General features: G+C 40.5%; 1 protein-coding gene across 5 annotated transcripts in view; it reads right to left on the bottom strand.

Moving 5' to 3' along the window:
* Positions 1-811: 811 nt before the first annotated feature.
* Positions 812-23,049, bottom strand: part of rabgap1 (RAB GTPase activating protein 1) — a 111,437-nt gene continuing 89,199 nt past the window's right edge. For all 5 annotated transcript variants that reach the window (XM_066713093.1, XM_066713094.1, XM_066713090.1 and 2 more), the window contains 10 exons: positions 22,784-22,927; positions 20,800-20,841; positions 20,170-20,298; positions 10,517-10,609; positions 9,143-9,253; positions 8,095-8,199; positions 7,525-7,608; positions 4,905-4,976; positions 3,123-3,320; positions 812-2,419 (listed from right to left, as the gene is read on the bottom strand). In XM_066713093.1, the coding sequence (XP_066569190.1) occupies positions 2,297-2,419; positions 3,123-3,320; positions 4,905-4,976; positions 7,525-7,608; positions 8,095-8,199; positions 9,143-9,253; positions 10,517-10,609; positions 20,170-20,298; positions 20,800-20,841; positions 22,784-22,927 (1,101 nt within the window). In that variant the 3' untranslated portion in view covers positions 812-2,296. The remainder of the gene's footprint in view (positions 2,420-3,122; positions 3,321-4,904; positions 4,977-7,524; positions 7,609-8,094; positions 8,200-9,142; positions 9,254-10,516; positions 10,610-20,169; positions 20,299-20,799; positions 20,842-22,783; positions 22,928-23,049) is intronic.

Raw genomic sequence — 23,049 nt, 5'->3', positions numbered from 1 at the left:
GTGGTAAAAAAAAGAAAAAAAATGCTTTCCCCTAATGTGATCGGTTTGCCTTTATTGGATGAGGATGCACACCTGGATGGGGGGTGAGGACGGGTTTCACTCTGGAAGGATGGTTGTGTGCTTGCAAGGGATAGGCAAGGAAAATAACATTTAATGTTAAAAAACTAGAAATAGTCTTTACCAGCTCTTAAATTGCTCCATTACTTCACAATATTAAAATGCATTCTCTGTTTTCAGTGTAAATTGCTGTGGGAATATTGACTTGTGCACATCTGCAGCAACAGATTTGACTTTATCCTTAACAAGGCTCTAATTAAACACACCTGACATAGATTATCGAGATACAAAATACAGCGAGTTAAAATGGGAAATTAATGTAGGCCAAATTGAATAGGTTTGTCATTTTCTGTAAATATACAATGGACACTTACATCAAATTCCCATGTGTACAGTTTCTCTCTCTATAGGTGCCTTGATTGGGGTGTGTTGATATGTTTACTAGCTTTTCTGTGATGATAAAGTAACTTCCAATATTGCAGAGAAGGACAGCTCATTGTAAAACATGTTTTCGAGTAATCAAGGGTATGGTGCCAATGATTTTGTACTGCATATGTTTAGATTAAATGTATTATATGTCTGTTTTAACAAAGCATTGTTGCCCTTTTATCCATTTTATGTTGTAAAAATCATCACAATATGTTATGATGTCAGCATCAGTAAACCTTAACCTTTACAGGAGGGTGTGAGCTGTGGACGTCCACTGAATTGATTTCTAAATTTGTCACTTGTAAAATAAAAGACAAGACCAGTGTTTGTCAATATTTTTTTACAGTTTATATTTAAATGCATGAAGTATACACAATGCAACCTATACTATTACAATGTCCACACCTTCATAATGCTGGATGAAGATACATTTGGCATTAAACGAACGAGACAGCGGTATGACAATTAAGACAAAAGCTTTAGCATAAACATGTCATATTTTTGTAACATAGTACATTAGGCAACATTAGTACAGTTACCAAGGAAAGTAGAAATATAAAATAAACAAACTCGTATGCTTTTTATATACAACCCAGTGCCTCTTCGAAATAAACCAGCCGCCTTACTGCACACAAACTACGTCCGCTAACATTGACAAGGAATTCAGCATAACAGAAACCATTATAAATATGTATAAGGTGCAAACACCCCCATTCTATAGATTCTTAGTGAGAAACCCCATCATAAACTGAGCCGAAAAGGATGCTTCGCTCTGCACAAAGTTCTGCAGTCGAAAGTTGCACACAAACCACTCGGTGAGATTTTGGGAAATTTGGTACGTTCTCTCGTCACTTCACCTAGATCTGGGACTTTTCTTTCATTTTTTTTTCCTTCCTTTGGGAAACAGAACAAGTGTGGTTAGAGAGGATCACTTAAAGAGCCTATGGAAAGTGGAGGCAACATTTAAAAAAATTAAAACTGTTACATCAGACTAGAGGACAACCTTTTCCTTTAAGACACTAAAGCACTGAGAGTCTGCTCTCATCAGTGGCAGAGGAGATCGTGTCTCTGTAGAGGAACGGCCATCGGTGGCATTCATCATTGTCTGGGCAGTGCAAGACACATCGCATTGAAATACCCAGCTGACTACAATTTAGTAGACGGTCATTAATCCAAGATAAAAACCTGTAAGTAACCTAATAATTTCTATTTCTGGTAAAAATAATGCTCTGTGCGTAAATTTATTAAAGAGTGAAGGAAAAATAAGTGAACTACTGAACTTGAGTGAACTATAACATAACTGACAGCAATTCTCTTCACTTCAAAAGGCATCTCCTATGTCCTACTCACTGAGCATCACCAGTCTAATTGCTCATTTAAAACACACACACACACTATATATATATATATATATATATATATATATATATATATATATATGATTTTCTTAAACAGAAACAAGTGGTCTTGGAAAATGTATAAGCTTGTATAGGAGACTGTTAGCATTCGTACCTAAATTTCAGTTTTAGTTCTGTGCAAGTAGTCTTGAGCAGGACAGTAGATCAGAGTGTTTTCCCAAATCTTAAAGGGCAGAAAAAGTAGCTCTTTATCAGCTATGTTATCTGTTAAATATCAGTAGTATAAAGACCCCACTAATGTCAAAGCCTTTTTATTTTAAGTACATTTCTGGGCAGTTGTACCCAATTAGCATTGTCCGTTTAAAAGCCCGTTGAGAGTGCTCCATCACTCTGGTCCCTAGCACATTAAAGAAGGAAAGACATGTGTTCGGTCATTAGTGTCTGCCGCTCCTTTAGGACGTTTCTTTGCCCTGGGCTCCCGTCACCGTTTTGATGGAGCTGATCGTTCTGTTGAACCAGGTCTTCTTTGCTGCTTGGACTTCGTTCAAAGCCAGACCCAGATGGTGCTCTAAGTCCTGTGAAGAGAAGAGAAGCTGAAATGCCTGCCTTATGAACATTTCACAATATATCAATGATTCGGCACAGGTTCAGATTAGATCATTCATTTTACAGTTTTTTTTTTACATGTTTTTCTAAATGTATTTAAATTAATGCAGACATTAAAAGGAAACTTTTTTCCCTTTTTAAATAATGTATACACTTAAATTTACTACAGAACACCTGGAGGTTAACTGGTTGGTTCCTTTTCCCATCCGATTTCACAGCGCTGTAAATGACGTATGACTGCAAAATAGGCTCATGCCATGTCTCTGAACACCTTTTATCAAATTGCCATAAGTGTATTGTACAGTGTTTTCTAATTCACCGGAATTGAATGTGGCTACAAAGGCTCTAGGCTAACAACGGAGGCCTGTCGAACTTCAGCAGGGCCCGGTCAATTACACAGCACCACAGAGTCTCAGGTCTCAGATGCCACCCAGATTCAAACTAGCAATGTCTGAACTAAAGGAACCCACCTGCAGTCCGAGTGCAGGCTTTTTACATGTCGCGTCACTAAGCAGCCCTCCATAAACACGGTTTAACTTTACGAAGGACACAGTCTCTGCTGTTCTGGTGAAAAATAAGCACTGTGCCGTTCTGGAGCACTTGAGAGAGTTGGGAGGTGATTTAAATAGAAGCAAGACAACCAGGAGGGCTGCGCAGCGAGAGACGAGCTACCTGTATCTTGCATTCGGCCTCAACCAGCTGCAGTTTGGTCTGCGCCAGCTCCAGCTCCATCTCTCGCAGCTGGTTCTTCAGGGACTCCTTCTCCTCATCTGTGTCCTCCTCTGAGCCCTCCTTCACTGTGCTCACCATCTTCAGACGTCCCTCCTTATTGAACAGCACGCTGCACTTTTCACACCCCTCCACTTTTTGCTAAGTCACAAGCAAGATAAAAACAAGCAACAATCAAACAAGCAAATAACAGCTCGGAGAAACAACCACAATTGAGGCCCAGTAATGAACAGGAACTCAAGCGGCTGTTTGTGAACGATGTGGTCTTCCCGGATGGATCGGTCTGACCGCTCTTGGTTTTGAAGATGCTTTTAAACTGTCACTAAGGCTGTATCCAGAGCCTGGCGGCTGAGAGCCATCTCCATGCCGTCTGTGGCTGGCTTACAGCCTTCAACCCCTAACTGATGAGAGGTCTTGATTATAGCTTATAAAACCCAAGAGTGTTGACAGCCTTTGTCACAAGGGAGGCTTAAACCAAAGAGGCAATTATTACACCTACACTGTTTAAAAGGTGCTTTACATGTTTAAGTTCTTATTAATTAGCCTCTTCAGGCAAGTTTGAAATAATTACTGCTACCTACTCTACTCTAAAGGGAGCCAAGGCCGTCTGTGTGTTGAGAAAGCGAGTCTAGGATGGAAGGATTCTTTCATTCGTTAAAGCATTATTGATTTGTGTCTGGAGTAATTTGCATCTTGCTCTCAAAACACTCCCTTTGAAATGGCAGTGGCAGTGGCGGGGGGGGTTGGGGTGTCCCACTACAAGTAATAGCCAGTGTGCGTTTGATCCTGGATTTCTTCATGGGATAATAAAATTGGGAACACAGCTAGCTGAGCGATCTCAGCCGCCCCTTTTTAATTCTCAGATCTAATTAAAATAAAAGCAAGAATAACGCTACAATTCCAGAGATCTCTGCTGAACAATCACACCATGCCGCACACAACCTACGAGTTTGAAAACGCAATCAGCGTTCGGTGACTTTCAAACCCTACGATATCAGGTGTGAGCAATCAGAACATCACTCAACGTATTATCCTTCATTACACATAAGAAAAAAAGAGCAGAAATAAACCGAGCTGTCAGTATTGAATAATCTAGTCACAGAGTGGATCTTTCTTGAGTGAGCACAGGTGGTTTTCAGGAGAAAAGGCTGGATTGTTATTATTGCTAAAAGCATTTACACAATCTTAAAACATGTCCAGTATGGATACACTGGGTCCAGGAACCGTTACGCAGCAACAGGCACTGAAGCAAAAAAATATAAAAATGCTTACCTACAGGGATCACAATTAAATCACACTAAATATCCAATGCATTGTGCACTGTTCTATCATAAAATAAAGAGAAGCCAAATAAAAAGACATTCATAATAAGAGGTGATTTGATGACAGGGCATCTCTCTTTTCAGCCAGCCAGGGACAGTGGATTTTGAATGGCTTTTACAGTGACACGTATGTTAAGTAGATCCTATTTGTTAATTAAGTGTGAGTGCATGATTAGGAATCTTATAGGTGATATGTGTGATGCACTGCCTTATCCAGCACGGTTAACATCATTTTCTTGGAGTGACTGTGCATTAACTCAGTACTCTCTGCTTCTCTCCTGTAGCACCGCTCTCAGCAAGCAGGTCTCCAGGATGTTGCCAAAAAATGTGCATCTGCTTAGCCTGAATCCTTTAAAGCCCCACTTCGGTTTCCAACTGGTACAGTATTCAGTCAGCCACATACCCGGATCTTCTCCAGCTCTCCTTTATTGGCGGTCTGTTGCTTCTCCAGTCTCTCGCTGAGCTGTGAACAGATCTGCAGGAAACACACAAACACCTGCTTATTGCACTGCTCCCCAAGAGGAGAAAGCCACAAAAAGATTTCAGATATTTCCCTAGAGCAAAGGTCAAAGAATGAGACTTGTGCTGCAGGGGTTTTAAAAGGGGAGTAAAGCAATGCCAAGAAAACTAATAAAAAATGTTCCCTAAACACCATTGTGTAACACTCTCTACTTGTGTTACTTCCTATGTTTTGATAATACTTTCTCACAACTGGTATGAAAGTAACAAGAAATGAAATGCATGCATTCATGGTCCCCACTTCTTAGTGGCCACTACCTTCCAAAAAATAGGCTGTTGTTGAGATTTTCTGATAAAAAACAACCATCCTATAACATCTCTCTGTTGCTGCAACATTCAAAGACAGTGGAGGAGGAGGAATAAAGTTATACACTTCCAGTACATTTAGTGACATCTCAAATCAAAATGTTCTGGCCTAAAACCCAAGCAGCATCAGTACAGCACACAACAGCAGCCTCTGGAAAATTGCTTTGAAAAAGACTGTGATTAGCCAGGAAAGCTGTGCCTTAAAGACCAAGGACCTATTAGTCAGGGCAGAGCAGTGGTCACAGGGGTCAGACACAATCTAACCTCCCTGGTAATGCTGTTAGAAACCACAGTCCCCATCAACTCAAAGGAGCCGTTTGGTCTCAGAAAATAGTGAAGGGGATGACAGGGCTACAGGCTCCCAGAAAGCAACACAAGGCTCATTAGAACAGGAAATACAGCAGCCTCAAACCTATTCTCATTTTTTCATAATCACCCAATACAATAATAAAGTTCCTCGCATGGTGTTCTTGTACATCACCCTCCCAAACAAAAGAGACAGGCTATCTTTCCACACTGGGGACAGGATTGCAGGGTTGTGAGGTACAGGACTTTTTTTTTTCCTTTTCTGTATCAAAGATCAAACTCTTATGCAATTGGTAAGTGTGTATGAAAGATGATACACAGTGCAGATGAAACTGTAAATCAAATCAAATCTAGCAGCCTTGTCCTGGCAAACTCTTCTAACACAATCTTCGGGTTAATCTGGTACAGAAAAGTTTCTGGTAAAATAGTTTGCGCAACTTTTGGGTTAAGTAACTCTGGAGTAGCGAAAGCATTGCAGGGGAAATAGTTTCTTGTCTTTTATGACCTGTTGAAACGAGAAGATGCCAGTTGTGAAAAAGCAGAGCATTACTCTGAAAAGCAACACACAGACCCCTTTTGTATGGCATGTGCTAACTGTGTTAATCACAGGTTTTGTCTGGAGTAATCCAAAGCTTTCTGCTGTTGCTCTCCTCAGATCCTCTTACGGTAAGTGCATTATAACCACCTAACAGCCGAACGAATTATAATATAATTAGCCTCACACTTCCCCTTAAGATTGAAATTTAAATAGATTTATAATCATTAAGAAGCCTTAACAAGAACATTGTATTTCCAGTCGATAAATCAGTGCCCACAAGTAATAGATCAAGCACATTGCATTGGCCTGGCATAGATGGATCTAAATGTTTTTGGCTGGAACTTCTTAAAACACTGACTACTCTGTAATAACACCACCAAGGCCTGATTGTTATATTTTTATGATAGATATTTTATGTTTTACTATTATTAATACTACTCTACTTTCTAAGCACTAAAGTATTTTATTTATTTATTACTGCATGGTTTCTAATATAACGGAGTTGGCACACTGAGTCTTGCAACGCTCTCCCCGAGAAATCTTACTGTTTGGCCTGTCGAGTGATTGATGACTCACTGAAAGCCAAAGTATCATCAGCAAGGCCAGGCTGGTGTCTGACACACGCTAGAATGGCTGAAATTGGAACCGTTGCTGTATCTGTTTGATGGGCCCATTATTTCTCAAGAAAGAGAAAATGTGTTTTGAGATTTCGGACTGTGTCCTGCATTATGAGTGAACAGATTCTTGATCTTTATTGGGGCTGTAAATGCTGCCAGGAAAGGTTTAACGCGGGGACACGGGAGAATTAGCTCGAGTATAATACAATTTCAGATCCACCGCTGGACTGAGCTACAGCAGTAAATCATTGGGAAGACAAGCAAAGTAACTTGTTACAGTGAGGACAAGCCAATGTGACTGATCTGTCACACTGCCTGCCTCCTACCACACAGATCCGGATGCCTCGCAAAATGCCAGGAATTGTTATGAGGACGGGAGAGGAAACCATTATCACTCACTACTATTAATCAAACTGTCAACGGGACCATTAAATAGTGATCATCAAGGGAAAATTGAAAACTATTAGGAATAAAATGTGCCATTGTTATGTACTCTTGGAGTTAAGCGCTAAGCAGAAAGTACAGTGATAAAAAAACAGCATCTCCGCTGTCCAGTTTACAGAAAACTCAAATGCTGCATCAAACTCCAGCACGATAGATCTCTCTCTACTGGCGTCAGCTTCTGGGCTTCAACCTATTTGGGTAATTTCTGCCAATATATGAAAGCAAGGGTCTAATGCATGTGTCAGCGTGTTCAGGAGCCTGTGATACAGGCAGATATTCACAGGAATACTGACCTGCTTGTATTCGCCTATAATGGAGCCATTCTTCTTGATTTCAGATTCGGCCTTGTCTAACTCCCTTCGGCACATTTCCTTCAGCTGAAAACAGAAAAGCCTGTTTCATGTTCCAGTAATAGAGAAAAAGATTTAAAACAAACACACAATCAGAGCTTTCAGGGTTATCACTAAGGCAGAACATGTAGAGATTTGTGGGTTACCTAGGGTTTGGAGATTTTAAAGAGTGACCTGTGGGAAAGTCATGCTTTAACAGGGTCAACAATTAATTTAAGATACTTCCTGATTTATATTATAGCACAGGCCACACTGTTCCACTCAATATGAGGTATAACAGTGCACACACTACAGAATGTGTCTCGTCCTGAAATCAATCCTGTCGAACAGGAAAATGACTTATTCCATTTGGTGGGAACTGGCAGTCCTGCATATTGGTAACTAGTGTTTTCAAGGGGATGAAACTAAAGACATAGAAGAGAACAAGCCCCAGTGTGCAGGCTGTCAGTATTTCTGTTCGGGAATCCAGGCTGGCTGAGCTGTGAGGACACTGGGATGCTGGGGAGGGCTGACCTGGGCAGATTCCTCCTCCAGTCTCCTCTTCTCATCCTCTGAGTCCACCAGTTTCTGTTTGGTCATCAGCAGCTCTTTATTGAGAGCGTCGGCCTTCTCCTCGGCCTGGGGAGCACAGGACAGAACAGCTTGCTTTAAAGGCACGAGGCTGCTGCTCATACCAGTACTTTTATTTGCTGTTGAGAACTGAGATCTGCCAGCGACGGTAATAATGATAATATAATATGTGCCGATAAGGGAATAGTGACCTCTGCCAGGCATGGTTTGAATAGAATTGATATGCAGGCCACCGGCTGATGAGTGGGAAACCGTTGCAGTCGCACACTGCCACTGAGCTGAGATTTATGTATTAATTTATCATCTGGAAATATTCTGGCAGGAAGCTGAGATTTTAATGGATGTAAAAGAGAAGGGCTCGGTTGAAGAGGAGGCCAGATCTCAGCAGATCAGATCTCAACCATCAAGAGGGAATTGTATATATATATATATATATATATATATATATATATATATATATATATATATATATATATATATATATATATATATAACAAAATTAATACAGTGCAACTCATCTCTCTCACAATTTAGTCTTCTTGTCATATTTACTGGTGCATTTTTCCCCCTCTGGTGGGCAATGCATAGGCCCTGCAGACATTGAGATCTGGAAATGGTGTTGCTTTTCATTTATTTATTTTTTCAAGTAACCTCGTTCTGTATGGCAGTTGAATGCATTTTCAACAATTATAACACCATAACATTATAACTCATTTTGCGTTTTCTGTACAGAAATGTAGATCCCACACAGGAACAACTTAACAGAGCATGTCGCTTGATTACTGCCCTGCTGCAGTGTGTGCTGAGAAGCGGAACTCAAACCCCAGACTGACTGGGAATAGTAGTTTGGGCACTTGTGTCCCCACAATGGCATTTTAAGGAATCGCTTGAGAGTAAACTATAAAGCAAAAACAATAATCCAGGCGATTAATCAGTTTGCAGAGAACGCTAAAAGATGGAGGTGGGAGAGAAATGCTGTGTCCAGACTTACGTTGTCCAAGTCCTTTCGCAAGGCTATCTTACTGGTGACCAGTTCATGGGCAAGGTCGTCATTCTCCTGCTCCAGGCGCATGTTGGCCTCCTGCAGGCGCCGGTTCTCCCTCTGTGAAGACACAAGGTAACAAAAGGAGACTGAAATTCTGTGAGAGGTGGGGGGAGCCTCAGGCTCCTTCAGAGGATGATGTGGTCGCTGTACTTGTTTTATTTTGTTTGTTTTTCTTTCTAAATCAGAAATCGATTCCTTGCAGCTGAACCGGCTGAGTGGGAATCTCTTGGCGGCACTGAGCTGCTAAGCTCCTCTGCGTCCTGCTGTGCCCCCATCTAATATTTAACAGCCCTTGTAAAGAAAGCAACCTTTGAGAACAGCTTTCAAGTCTTGATTAAAAATTCACCTGCCATGCACTCATCTTCAAGTCAGAGCAGCACATGAATGATCCACATTTCCCAAAGAATGGGTGCAAAACTTTAACTTGATTGCTCCCATTAGCTTTTGGGTTCTCCATTAATGATGTGAATGACTTGGGGAAAAGCCAGAGACAGCTTGTGATATTCGCATGGTGTGCTTTTCCTACACATGACATGTGAAAAATTATAAACACTGAAGAGACTTGAGACACCTCTTTACAAACACCCTGGTCAGGTAATGATATTGCCATTATCACTGCAATCACTATTACCTATGGGAGGGTCTCCTTTAAAGTAAAATAGCATTTAATGGTGTAAGTTCTCTACTAGCAATTATAATCCTACAGTGCACTTTAATATCCTTATCTGGAGACACTATAAGAGCCTAGACACTGTAGCACTTTAAGATCCTGAACTCATGAGGGTATCTCGGCCTGATCACTGTTGCAGTTTGTGACAGGAGTCTTTAGAAACTGCAGTTCAGAAACAAGTCGTGCTTCATTTTTTCTGAATAACCATTTGTATGTAAAAAAAAAATAATGCATGAATCCTATCTCTGTACATACTGCACTTGCAATGGCTTCTGGCTGAAATGTTCTAGTAAATGGTATTTAGTTTATTTAAAAAAAAGAATAAGGCCTGAATCAACTTCCTCCTAGACTTGGAAAATGTAGTGTGAGGCCTATGAGAGGCCCTGCCAGCCTCCCTGGATGTGACCTTTTCTGTTTGCCTTCCTGAAATGACACACTGCCAGTCCGGCTGTCAGTGAATGGTTCACGCCAGGGTTAAGACACTGGCCAGGTTTGTCACGCACACAAACACAGCTAGATGCAAACAAACATTCGGCAGCAGCACAGATGAACAAGCTGCACACACAGTGGCAATGCCACGCTCTGATCTCCGCTTATACAAGCTGGGAAATCAGATCAATGTTTCCTCCATTCCGGACATGTTTGAGTACCTCATATCGCTCAATAGGAGCCTCTTGCTGTGCCTGCTGCTCCCTCATGGTGTGGTACTCTTTCTCAAATTTCTTCAACTTCTTCTGGCTGATCTGTAGTAACAAAAGGAAAAACAATATTTACATTATTCACTGGAGTGGGCTCACTCTGCCCTTTTTCACTTGGAGACATGAATCCAAATCTAGTCCCAAAGGTTATATTAGTCCCAAAAGAGCTCCAAGTGGTTCCCCTCATAAAAAGAAAATAGAAAATACGATAATGGGAGCAATTTATTGCGTTCTGGAAACCCATGCCGTAACCCAGAGGATGTGACTCACTGCCAGCTATAGACAAAGGTTTGGTATCACTTATCATTGTATATACTGTACTAATGAATAAAGGCGAAACTTCGTGGCAGTTTCTGTACATCAGAAAACTGAAAACTGAAACACAAACCTATCCTTCGGGGAGCGTAACCTTTCACACTGGGTCGCAGTAGTCTATTAAGTTTCAATTTATCTATGCGGGCCACCAAGATGGAACCCATTTTCAGCAGATTGCAATGTTGCATCGGACACTGCGGAAGACATTTTATATAGTGGTGACCTAGTTTATAACTTTCCTGCAGTTCGGTCATATGAACGGGCCCTGTAAGGAAAGCGTGGAGCAGCAGTGTGGCTTAGCAGAGCAGACGGCTCCACAGCTGAGATGCTTTGGAAGGGCTTTCACAGCTCATCGCAGCTATTCCGAGCTACCTCCTGGGTCAAGAGCCTGTGTGCTGATGATACATAATTAAATAAAACAGGTCTGTCCATGTTTTTCTCTGTTTATCTTTCCACTGCATTGTTATTCCTGGCTGGGTGCATACTGAACAGGGTTAGCAGAAGCCATGCCCTTATCAGAGGAAATAACGTTAAAAACAACGCTAACAAAAGATTAAATAAAAACAATTTGCCTAATCAAAGGGGAAAAACGCAAAGCATCATTCATTTAGTAAATCAACAAAACATATTATTTGACAGGCTACAGATACTGCCGATGTGCATCTATTATTATACATCAAAGGTAACACATGACTAAAGTAATGACATTTTTGAACAACTTATTTATCGAAACAAAAACTTGCAAATGTTTACATACTTGAGCAAGTAAACAAGAAAAGTGATCTTGGTTTTCAATGTCAATTTGAGGTTTTAGGGTCTAGGTTTTAAATTGTGGAGCATGTCTTATTGTGTCACGCATCTGCAGTATGTCATCAGAAAATCCCTTTGCTTTTTTTTTTTAAATGGTGATTTGTGCTGCAAAATACATAGTATTTATACTTTACTTTTAAAAGACAGTAAGAAGTCATATAAACACAGCCCAAACTTTTGTTTTTTTGTAATGCCCATCAAAGAGGTGTACCCATATTTCCCATAGTGCACCTGTCATCAGTGTATGTCATCATCATATTCTCTTTATTATCATTATGTGTCCTGGCTGTGCTGTGTTTTCAAAATGGCGTTCACCCATATGTTCTTGGCATGCAAAACAATGACTCAATGTTCCCTGACTTTCCTCCTTACAAAAGCCTAAATGCTTTTTTGAAAAGAAACCATTCAGTATTAATCAGTCCCCAATCTTAAGCCGTGTGCACTAACAACACCTGTGGGGATTACACTTTCTGAGCACAAGGCCATAATCTGCCTCTCCATTTCAATCTGAAAGCAACACCAGGAACCACATTGGCTCTCCTGTGTGTCCCTGTTACATCATAATTCAAAACATGTGGTATGGCAACAATTACCTCTCCTTAATTTCCAACAAATGCTAAATTGAATCCGTATTACTATTCTAACAGGCAGCCCTTGCACACCACCCTCCTAACTCTTCAACAGATTTTTATTTTAAGTGACTATTTTTTTTTATATCACATGTATTGTCTGGTAATTTAGAAGAATAGAAGAAAAACACCTTTTTGCAGATTGAATAGAAGAGAAAAAATGTGTCATTGTCTGCACAAATGAAAGTACCTACTATACTGGATGAGATGCAAAACTACTTCCAAATGGTAAATCCTTTACCACAGCAAATATTTCATAAATGTTAAAAAAAATTTATATATATATATACACACATACACACACACACTAAGGAAAACTAAGACGATAAACCTAATAATAAACCTGAGCTCTGAATACAAAGAGCACTGTGAGATGGCAGTGGAATGTTAAGTGACCATTTCGTCAGGAATATCACAAGCTGTCATTTACATTGTTTTTTCTCCTTCCCCTTCATTAAATGACAAATACAATGTAACACCTTTTACAAAAGAAACAAAAATCGCTAAAAACACAACTTTCTCTTTGTGGGAGTGCCAAGAGGGTGGAGTAAGCAGAGTTTCCTGATGTCTTATGTCTCAGAACAAAGATTGTTTCCTGGAATGACATTTATCGCTTTGTTTCTGTGCAGATCCTTCCTGTGAAAACATCATGTGTTTGTTAAACTACACTTTCCTTGATCAAGGGCTTTACCTGAAATGAAGCTGGGTTGTTGCACAGTACATCTAAAACATTTATCATTTGTGACACATTGTTCATTAAAAAAAGGAATCATTACACTGTCAAAAAAATGTTTAAACTATAAAATGGTCAAAATAATCGATATTACATTTTGCAGTTAAATAAACTAATTATGGGGAATGTATGCTGTGCTTATGGTACAAAATAAGCATGGTAAAGTAGACTTCCTCTCATAGCCCAGTCATTTGAGAAGGCTGAGGCCCACTTTTGAGATCATCTGAATGAATCAATATATGCACAAAGATCTCACTCATGCTGGCAGAACACAGCATGGCCGTCACTAGCTGTATTCATTCTACTTTTTATTTATTTACCCAGGAGAGACCCATTGAGGCCGATGGCTCATTTACAAGGGGCCTCGTATACAGGTACAAAAACAGATGAGGTCAGACAAAATAAACGAGCAAATGAAAAGCTGCAGAACTCATAGACAGAGTTTCAGGTATATCACAATATATCACTGGGATAAAAGTAAGGAGGAGCAGCACCGATCTACAGTACAATGTGTTTCAGTAGGACATATCATATGAAATATAAAGGACTGACCCAGTAGCAGTGTGGAGCGATCACTCTTTCATAAAATTAAACAAACAACACATGTAAATTAGCAGTTATTACAGGGATAACAAAATAATTAGCCTAACAACTAAATATTGTTTTATATCCTGATTTTGAACTATGATACTGCATTGCAGGACCAAAAAGTCTCGACACTAATAAATAAAGAAATACTAAGAACACTCAATAAACCTGACTGAAAAGTCTGTGTATCTTAAAGCAATAGTGTTCTGTGGGAGACGACAATCAGGCAGTTAGCCTAACAAAGACACATTTTTGTAATATTCTCAGCTCTGACTTGACAGTTGATATTGAACAGAAATGGACAGTTTTCACTCTGGTACACAAAGCACATTCTGTCAGGACACGGCCGCAGCACACAGAGCCGTTCTGTAACGCACACTGCGCGCACCCCAGTGGGTAATCAAGTACATCTTTCAGAAATTATTTCATGAAGGTTAACATTGTTAAGCACTGTTAATATTTCAAATCTGATTAAATAAATTCAAATAAAAATAAGTTCCAGATGAGTTGTAACCTGTGTGCAGTTATTCAGCAACACACCTGGACTGTTCTGGTGTTTTAAAACTTATTAACATATAATAATAAACCAAAATATTATCAGTTGGTAATACATTTTGCAATAGCAAAATAGCACATGCACGTGTGGAGTTTTGTAACTAAGATGATTTAAAGATTAAATAAGAATATAACAAACGAAATACGTTTCTAAGAGAACATCTCTGAGAATATAGTAAAACTAGATTTGAATCGCTGTACAGATTAATGGAACTACTTTATCACTGTAGAGATTACTCATATAACTGTTCACAGAATTGATGTTGATTAATGAACAATATTGGATTAACAGTTATATTTTCATTGATTTTAGAGAATGCACAGAATATAAACTCTTCAACTGGATCACTTTTCACAACCATATTTAGTTAAATCTGATTAATTTTGAGGATGCATGCGACAATTTTAAATAAAGTACGTGCAGTAGGATATATTAGATTTCATACTGCATTTATATGTGTGTATATATATATATATATATATATATATATATATACACTCACCTAAAGGATTATTAGGAACACCATACTAATACTGTGTTTGACCCCCTTTCGCCTTCAGAACTGCCTTAATTCTACGTGGCATTGATTCAACAAGGTGCTGAAAGCATTCTTTAGAAATGTTGGCCCATATTGATAGGATAGCATCTTGCAGTTGATGGAGATTTGTGGGATGCACATCCAGGGCACGAAGCTCCCGTTCCACCACATCCCAAAGATGCTCTATTGGGTTGAGATCTGGTGACTGTGGGGGCCAGTTTAGTACAGTGAACTCATTGTCATGTTCAAGAAACCAATTTGAAATGAATCGACCTTTGTGACATGGTGCATTATCCTGCTGGAAGTAGCCATCAGAGGATGGGTACATGGTGGTCATAAAGGGATGGACATGGTCAGAAACAATGCTCAGGTAGGCCGTGGCATTTAAACGATGCCCAATTGGCACTAAGGGGCCTAAAGTGTGCCAAGAAAACATCCCCCACACCATTACACCACCACCACCAGCCTGCACAGTGGTAACAAGGCATGATGGATCCATGTTCTCATTCTGTTTACGCCAAATTCTGACTCTACCATCTGAATGTCTCAACAGAAATCGAGACTCATCAGACCAGGCAACATTTTTCCAGTCTTCAACTGTCCAATTTTGGTGAGCTTGTGCAAATTGTAGCCTCTTTTTCCTATTTGTAGTGGAGATGAGTGGTACCCGGTGGGGTCTTCTGCTGTTGTAGCCCATCCGCCTCAAGGTTGTACGTGTTGTGGCTTCACAAATGCTTTGCTGCATACCTCGGTTGTAACGAGTGGTTATTTCAGTCAAAGTTGCTCTTCTATCAGCTTGAATCAGTCGGCCCATTCTCCTCTGACCTCTAGCATCAACGAGGCATTTTCGCCCACAGGACTGCCGCATACTGGATGTTTTTCCCTTTTCACACCATTCTTTGTAAACCCTAGAAATGGTTGTGCATGAAAATCCCAGTAACTGAGCAGATTGTGAAATACTCAGACCGGCCCGTCTGGCACAAACAACCATGCCACGCTCAAAATTGCTTAAATCACCTTTCTTTCCCATTCAGACATTCAGTTTGGAGTTCAGGAGATTGTCTTGACCAGGACCACACCCCTAAATGCATTGAAGCAACTGCCATGTGATTGGTTAGTTAGATAATTGCATTAATGAGAAATTGAACAGGTGTTCCTAATAATCCTTTAGGTGAGTGTATATATGTATATGTATATATATATACACTCACCTAAAGGATTATTAGGAACACCTGTTCAATTTCTCATTAATGCAATTATCTAACCAACCAATCACATGGCAGTTGCTTCAATGCATTTAGGGGTGTGGTCCTGGTCAAGACAATCTCCTGAACTCCAAACTGAATGTTGAATGGGAAAGAAAGGTGATTTAAGCAATTTTGAGCGTGGCATGGTTGTTGGTGCCAGACGGGCCGGTCTGAGTATTTCACAATCTGCTCAGTTACTGGGATTTTCACGCACAACCATTTCTAGGGTTTACAAAGAATGGTGTGAAAAGGGAAAAACATCCAGTATGCGGCAGTCCTGTGGGCGAAAATGCCTTGTTGATGCTAGAGGTCAGAGGAGAATGGGCCGACTGATTCAAGCTGATAGAAGAGCAACTTTGACTGAAATAACCACTCGTTACAACCGAGGTATGCAGCAAAGCATTTGTGAAGCCACAACACGTACAACCTTGAGGCGGATGGGCTACAACAGCAGAAGACCCCACCGGGTACCACTCATCTCCACTACAAATAGGAAAAAGAGGCTACAATTTGCACAAGCTCACCAAAATTGGACAGTTGAAGACTGGAAAAATGTTGCCTGGTCTGATGAGTCTCGATTTCTGTTGAGACATTCAGATGGTAGTCAGAATTTGGCGTAAACAGAATGAGAACATGGATCCATCATGCCTTGTTACCACTGTGCAGGCTGGTGGTGGTGGTGTAATGGTGTGGGGGATGTTTTCTTGGCACACTTTAGGCCCCTTAGTGGCAATTGGGCATCGTTTAAATGCCACGGCCTACCTGAGCATTGTTTCTGACCATGTCCATCCCTTTATGACCACCATGTACCCATCCTCTGATGGCTACTTCCAGCAGGATAATGCACCATGTCACAAAGGTCGAATCATTTCAAATTGGTTTCTTTAACATGACAATGAGTTCACTGTACTAAACTGGCCCCCACAGTCACCAGATCTCAACCCAATAGAGCATCTTTGGGATGTGGTGGAACGGGAGCTTCGTGCCCTGGATGTGCATCCCACAAATCTCCATCAACTGCAAGATGCTATCCTATCAATATGGGCCAACATTTCTAAAGAATGCTTTCAGCACCTTGTTGAATCAATGCCACGTAGAATTAAGGCAGTTCTGAAGGCGAAAGGGGGTCAAACACAGTATTAGTATGGTGTTCCTAATAATCCTTTAGGTGAGTGTATATGTATATGTATATATATATATATATATATATATATATATATATATATACACACATGCGTTTGTGTGCGTTAAAGCTGAAACGTTTAAAAATCTGCACAACTAAAATGTTGATGCCAGTCTGCTTATGCAGCTCTGTGACAGATTTTATTCAGAAGACTACATGTTGTATTGCTTCAGCGCACACAGTAAAAAGATCTACTGCAGTGAGAAGTCATCAATGTCACAAAAACAAGGTATGGCAATTTAATTTCATGGAATCGATAGTGTGACAATGATTAAAGTCATACAGGCTTTCGTATCTCTTTCAGAATTATTTGTGATCATTTGTTCATGTAAAACAGTCTGCCCCCTGCAGGGAAGGCACTGTAGTGTAAGATAACCTGAGTCACATTTCCTTCTGTACAGATACTGTGTCAAGCCACATGTCCACTTTGTAAAGCAGACGAGCTTTCATATCAAAAGTATTAGCTTTGTAATGTAACAGCCCACACCCTGGTGACCTGAAAAGCACTCCTCAGCCCTTAAGCACTCTAATTCCTATCTATATGTGTCTCTCAGGTCAACAGAAGGCCCGTGGCATAGTGTCAGGGTCTGGGCCCCTGGGGAGCTCGTGAGGACAATCCAAGACTCCTCCTGCCCCCAGCTCAAGGGCTCTGGGCCAACAATTAATCAAGTAATTTGTATTAATTAATCTCTTCAAATCGAACTTCACGGGTAATCAATGCAAAATAAGCAGTGAGAAATAGGCCCTCTACCAAGCACGGATTATCAGTGGTCTCCAGCCACGCTATATGAGGGATCTTAAGTAGCTTTTAAGACCATGCTAATTTGAACACTGATATCCCCAACCCCATCCCCGTGGCAGTGCAGGGAGCGTGTGTGAAGCTGTGTGAGTGCATGCCATTCACAGCTCAGTGGTTTAAGTTGAGCTGCGTACAGGTCCTGACCTTCCATTAAGGAAGCCCTTGAGGATGAAATATCGTTGGGAAGTGAATGACAGCAAACAAAATATCCACTTTAAAAGTTGTAGTCAGATGCTTTGAACATCATCTAAACCCCATTTTTTTTTTGGCATTAGTTTGTGTAGTTCAAAAATCTGAATGTGACTGCACACGGTTAAGTGTGTTTCACAGTTAATACAGTAAAATATGAATTTTACTTAGTTCATTGAGTCTTTGGGTGTACTTGCCTCACTGCGGACATCAAATGGTGGCACAGAAGCATCATTCCTGCTTTTTACAAGGCTGTGATGTATTGGAAAATGGCTCTTTAGAATTGTTTTATTTTTTCTCCCTGTTACAAAAGCCCTGTGGTTCTTTGTGCGATCGAGGGACATTTTTTTTAAAAATGTATTTTTTTACCATGAATATTCAGCTCAGCTAGGCTCATTTCCAAAGCTGCTGCCAAGACTGAAACACTCAAGCGTGATGAGCACAAGTACCGAGTGTGCCTGCTGCTCACTCAGCCCAGCTCCTCTGGAAAGCAGAGGCCACTGCCCTGTCTCACTAGCAAAGGTCCGTGAGAGAAAAGCTCTGAGTCAGGCTGTACTGCTGACATGCCCGCAATACAAGAGCAAAAATAACAATGTGAGACAGACCACCAGGGTACATTCACCGGATCAAGTGTGTTCAGAACACTAGCACTGACAACGTCAAAAGCCTACACAAATCCTAAGAGCGACATTAACTGGTGCAACACTGAGTGAGGTCCTATCCATGGGACAACAACCACCGTGTGTACTATATGATTAGACAACTGCATACACTGCAGCCGAAAGCCACAACCGAATCCCAGGGCTGTTTTTTCCCCCAGAGACGATCCAGAGCAGACAGACAGATAAATATGCTCACAGAGCCAGTTTATGAGGAGTAAACTCAGGGTACTAGGTTAATGAAACATTTTAGGCTTTGGAAAAAATCTTCCTCACCACCCCTCCTACCTCCATCCTTCCCCCAGCTTTTCAGATCCACACAAATCTCTATCAGGTCTTTACCTTGGCCCATAGCATTTTGTTAATTTGTTTAAGTTTAATTCAGAACTTCTCAAACAAATGTTTTGTTTATTTTTGTAACTTCCACATACTGTTGACAGCTATGGGAGGCCAGATTAAAGGAGTTCCTTTATAGTGATGCCACTGGCAGCCTGCGGGAGAGACCAGGCTGGGTCAGGCTGTGTGTGAACAGGAAAAGTCTGGCTGGTAGAACAATGTTTCCCCCTACTGTTTGCTCAGATGGTTGCTCAGAGGTCTGGGATAGAGATATTTTTACCCACAGTCATGATGTCATCTGCTTTAATTCATGCCAAGGATGTTTCTGTGCTGCTTTTCAAAACAACTGTACTTGAATTCTATACAAGGAATTATGTATGTAAAGTATAGACCTAAAATGTACTTTTGTTAGTTTAGCAATTTCAGAATTTATTTATTTTTAAGTATGCCTATAATATATCATCAGGCACAATACACATGCAGTATGACATGCTGTCATTGTGGGAAAGAACTGACAGACCCTCCAGAAAGATAAAACCACATGCTTCTCAGTGCGTGATCCATGATGCACAACTACCTGCTGAGCCATGAAAAGAATTTTCATAACTGATTAAGTTACTTTATGTGGAGAGCAATTTAGTTGCACAAGTGATCTCTCAAGTGTGACCTTGGCTCAACAATGTAGATGGCAGGAGCACCATAACCGAACTAGTATTAATGTGCTTTAAACGGGCAGAGCTCTACCCCACGTTCATCAGTGTCCCAGAATTCACAGACTCCTTCGGTCTCAAATTCTGCACACGTGGAACCCGTCAGTTTGGCCTTGATGACACATCTTTTGATTCCTGAAAAAGTTTTACGTAAAATGTATTTACTTTGCATTATTTTTATATAACTTTGCCATGTCATCATTTTATTATTATTTATTTTAATTGTTGATTGCTGTAATGAAATCTGAATGCCTCTTCGGATGGTTCTGGACGAGAAAATTAAAAATAAAGTGTAATTGAATTTGCTAATTACCTTCATACTGCAGGCCAGTTCCATCAGTTTTTTGGCGTTCTCCTCAGATCGGTACCGTTTTGGTACCGGGACACGGAAGAATTTAAGCGCCCCTTCGAAGTCTGTCAACAGCAGATCATCTTTTGAGGTCTTGAAACACACAATGAGCAGAGGGTTTATTCAGAGCAGATTTCTTACATAGCAAACTCCCCCTACTGCATTAGATATGAGACAATGCTAGTTTTGTGATGTCGACAGGAAAACAAAAAAAACAAAAAAAAAAAAATCTGGCCTACTTACTGAAAAAAACAAAAAGAGGGAAGAAAGTGTGCGTGGGCTTTGGATGCCACTGACATCATGGCTAACTTTCCAATGGCATCTTTTCATTGGCTCCCTGCAGGCCATCATAACAGTCAGTGCCAGTGCTGATGACTGACAGGCCAGGCAGTGCACTCATGGGACGTGACAGGCTCTTGATGACCCGCTCCCTGACCAATGAACAGCTCATCACAATACCAATTAGGAGAGGTGTTCCCCAGCTGTACAGAGCCTCAGTACATTGGTATCTGTGAAGTGTTCACATCTATACAGAAGGACCTAATTTAACACCCCCCCGCCTCCACACACACACAGACACAAAGTTTCACTTACTTTCAGTAAAGCGAGTGCAACATTGAAGATAACGCTGATGCCCTAAAAGAGATTGAGAACAAAGCAGTATTACAGTGAGGGAGGGAGTGCTGGCAAGGGGAACAGAGCTGAAGAAAAGGAACTGAGACCCATTTTTACTTGAACTGTTCATATCTGATAGTTCAACTGAAAGGAGTGGAAACAAATGTATCATAGTCCAGTTGTGTGCAAAATTAAACTAAAAACGTTAAAGATAAGAGTTCTGCAGCTGAAATGCTGAAGATGAAGGAGAAAGATACTGATGTCAAAAAAGTCGTGTTCTTCAGTGATAAAATAATGATAGTAGCATGTGGCTGGAACGTAGGCCAGCAACATCTGTACTTCAACGTAACACAGTCCGCTTGAAAAAGATCAAATTAAATGACTATCAATCTGGGAGGAAAAAAAAAAAAGTTACAACAGTGTGACAGCATTTAGTTCACGGTTTCTGATGTCTTCGTCTTGCAGATCTCATTACAAAGCTCTTTAAGACTGAGGGCCTCCACTGAGTATGCTCCACATTGCACAGGCAGCTTGAGAGGGGCTTCTGAAGAGGAGTAATTTCATGCTGTCCTGGCCTCCGTTACGTAGATTCAATGTGTAACAGCTACAGTTAAAGGCAAAATCAACTTCAGTTCTTAAGGGGGCAGTGTGACACTTTGATTAAAAAATTGAAACGTTTAAAACTGAGATCGCAAACACTGGGGGGCGCCTGCTCCTGGAGCAGAGAGGCGATTGAGTTTCAAGAGAGAGCGAATTGAAGGCCAAGGTGGAGTGGACCAGCCTAATACTGCAGGCACAGTAGTGGTCATGGGCTGGAAACACAGTGATCCATCAAAGTCAGCCTCAATAAAGATATTATTCTCTCACCACAGGATCAAGGAGCCAAAGACTAAAGATATTTATATGAATTAAGAGTTACGAGAAACTAAGCAAAAACCCCACACCATGAAACGAGATGTATGAAGCAGCTGACTCGCATATGAAAAATGTTTAGTGCAGATGAAACGGGTTCAGATCTCAGTAGTTAATTTGTCTCCCTATCTTACCTGTAAATCCTCTGACTGATATATGTCTGAATAAGGAAGACGTAGTATTATTTCAAATTCACAAAGAACGAACTGGGGAGACTTCAAATATGATTTCTTTCAAAATCAATTTGCCACATTTGCTTTACTTACTTGTTGCTCCGGTTTCAGAGATGCAATATTCTCCTTGAACAATTATTTCTCCTTCTAATCAAGCAGTGATGTTTTACTTTAGTTAAAAAAATAGTCAATATAAAACCCCTTGCTTGTCTTAGAAAGCATTTCTTGACAATCTGATAAACAGAACTAGATGATGCGACTTGTTTTAAAATGACGCCACCCTGTGGCCTGTATCAAGCAATCAGATGTTTTGTTCCTGGAAATTGGTTGCTGGCACATTCGTTTTTTTTCCGGGAAATTCCATCTCAAATAGCACTGTCAGCTGGGAGATCATCAGAACATTTGCTCCCTAATCTGTCTGTTTTCAGACAGTGAGACACCATGTCCACAGACCACCAACACAGAAAAAACATCACTTTGAACAGTACAAATCTCTGTTTTAGTGTCAGTTTTAGTCTTGCTAGGGAACTCAACTCGACTTTTTCATTGACGAGGGTCGAGAAACCAAAATCGTTGTTACTTAACAGATCATATCAAATACCATTAGAACTGAGTGCTAAAAGGGGATCTCATTAAATCTGCATTCCCTTGCAGGACAGGAGTTGAAAGGCTGAAGAGACTAAGTACATAAAGATGTTTTCACAGATATTGGTATATGTGCGGCCTTTTTGTAATAAAACAGCAAGTGTTGAATTCAGTGGACTCTCAGTGGAAGGCATGATTAAAGCTGTTTATTACAAACTATTACAATACATGATCCCCCCCCCCCTCAAACACAATGGTGTTTTTTTTTTTTTTTGAGACAACAAAAGACATACCTCACAGAGCAGCAGGTCGATGATATGGAAGACCATGTAGAGAGGAAATTTTGCTGTGAACAGTGTGAGGAACCACTGGGAGGCATACATGTGTGCTTCAAGGCTGATGTTCAGGAAGTGATTGTACAAATCCGGAATGTACTCCTGAGTTAAAAAACAACAAAGAAACACAAGAGACGCTAATTAGGCTGACAATCCTGGTGTATATCAGTGCACAAAACAGTCAAATTCACAAACATGGATACCCCTGCTGGAACACTTAGATT

The sequence above is a fragment of the Amia ocellicauda genome, chromosome 9 (genome assembly GCF_036373705.1).
Source record: "Amia ocellicauda isolate fAmiCal2 chromosome 9, fAmiCal2.hap1, whole genome shotgun sequence".
NCBI classification, from domain to species: Eukaryota; Metazoa; Chordata; class Actinopteri; order Amiiformes; family Amiidae; genus Amia; species Amia ocellicauda.
This window is presented reverse-complemented; position numbering and strand designations above follow the sequence as displayed.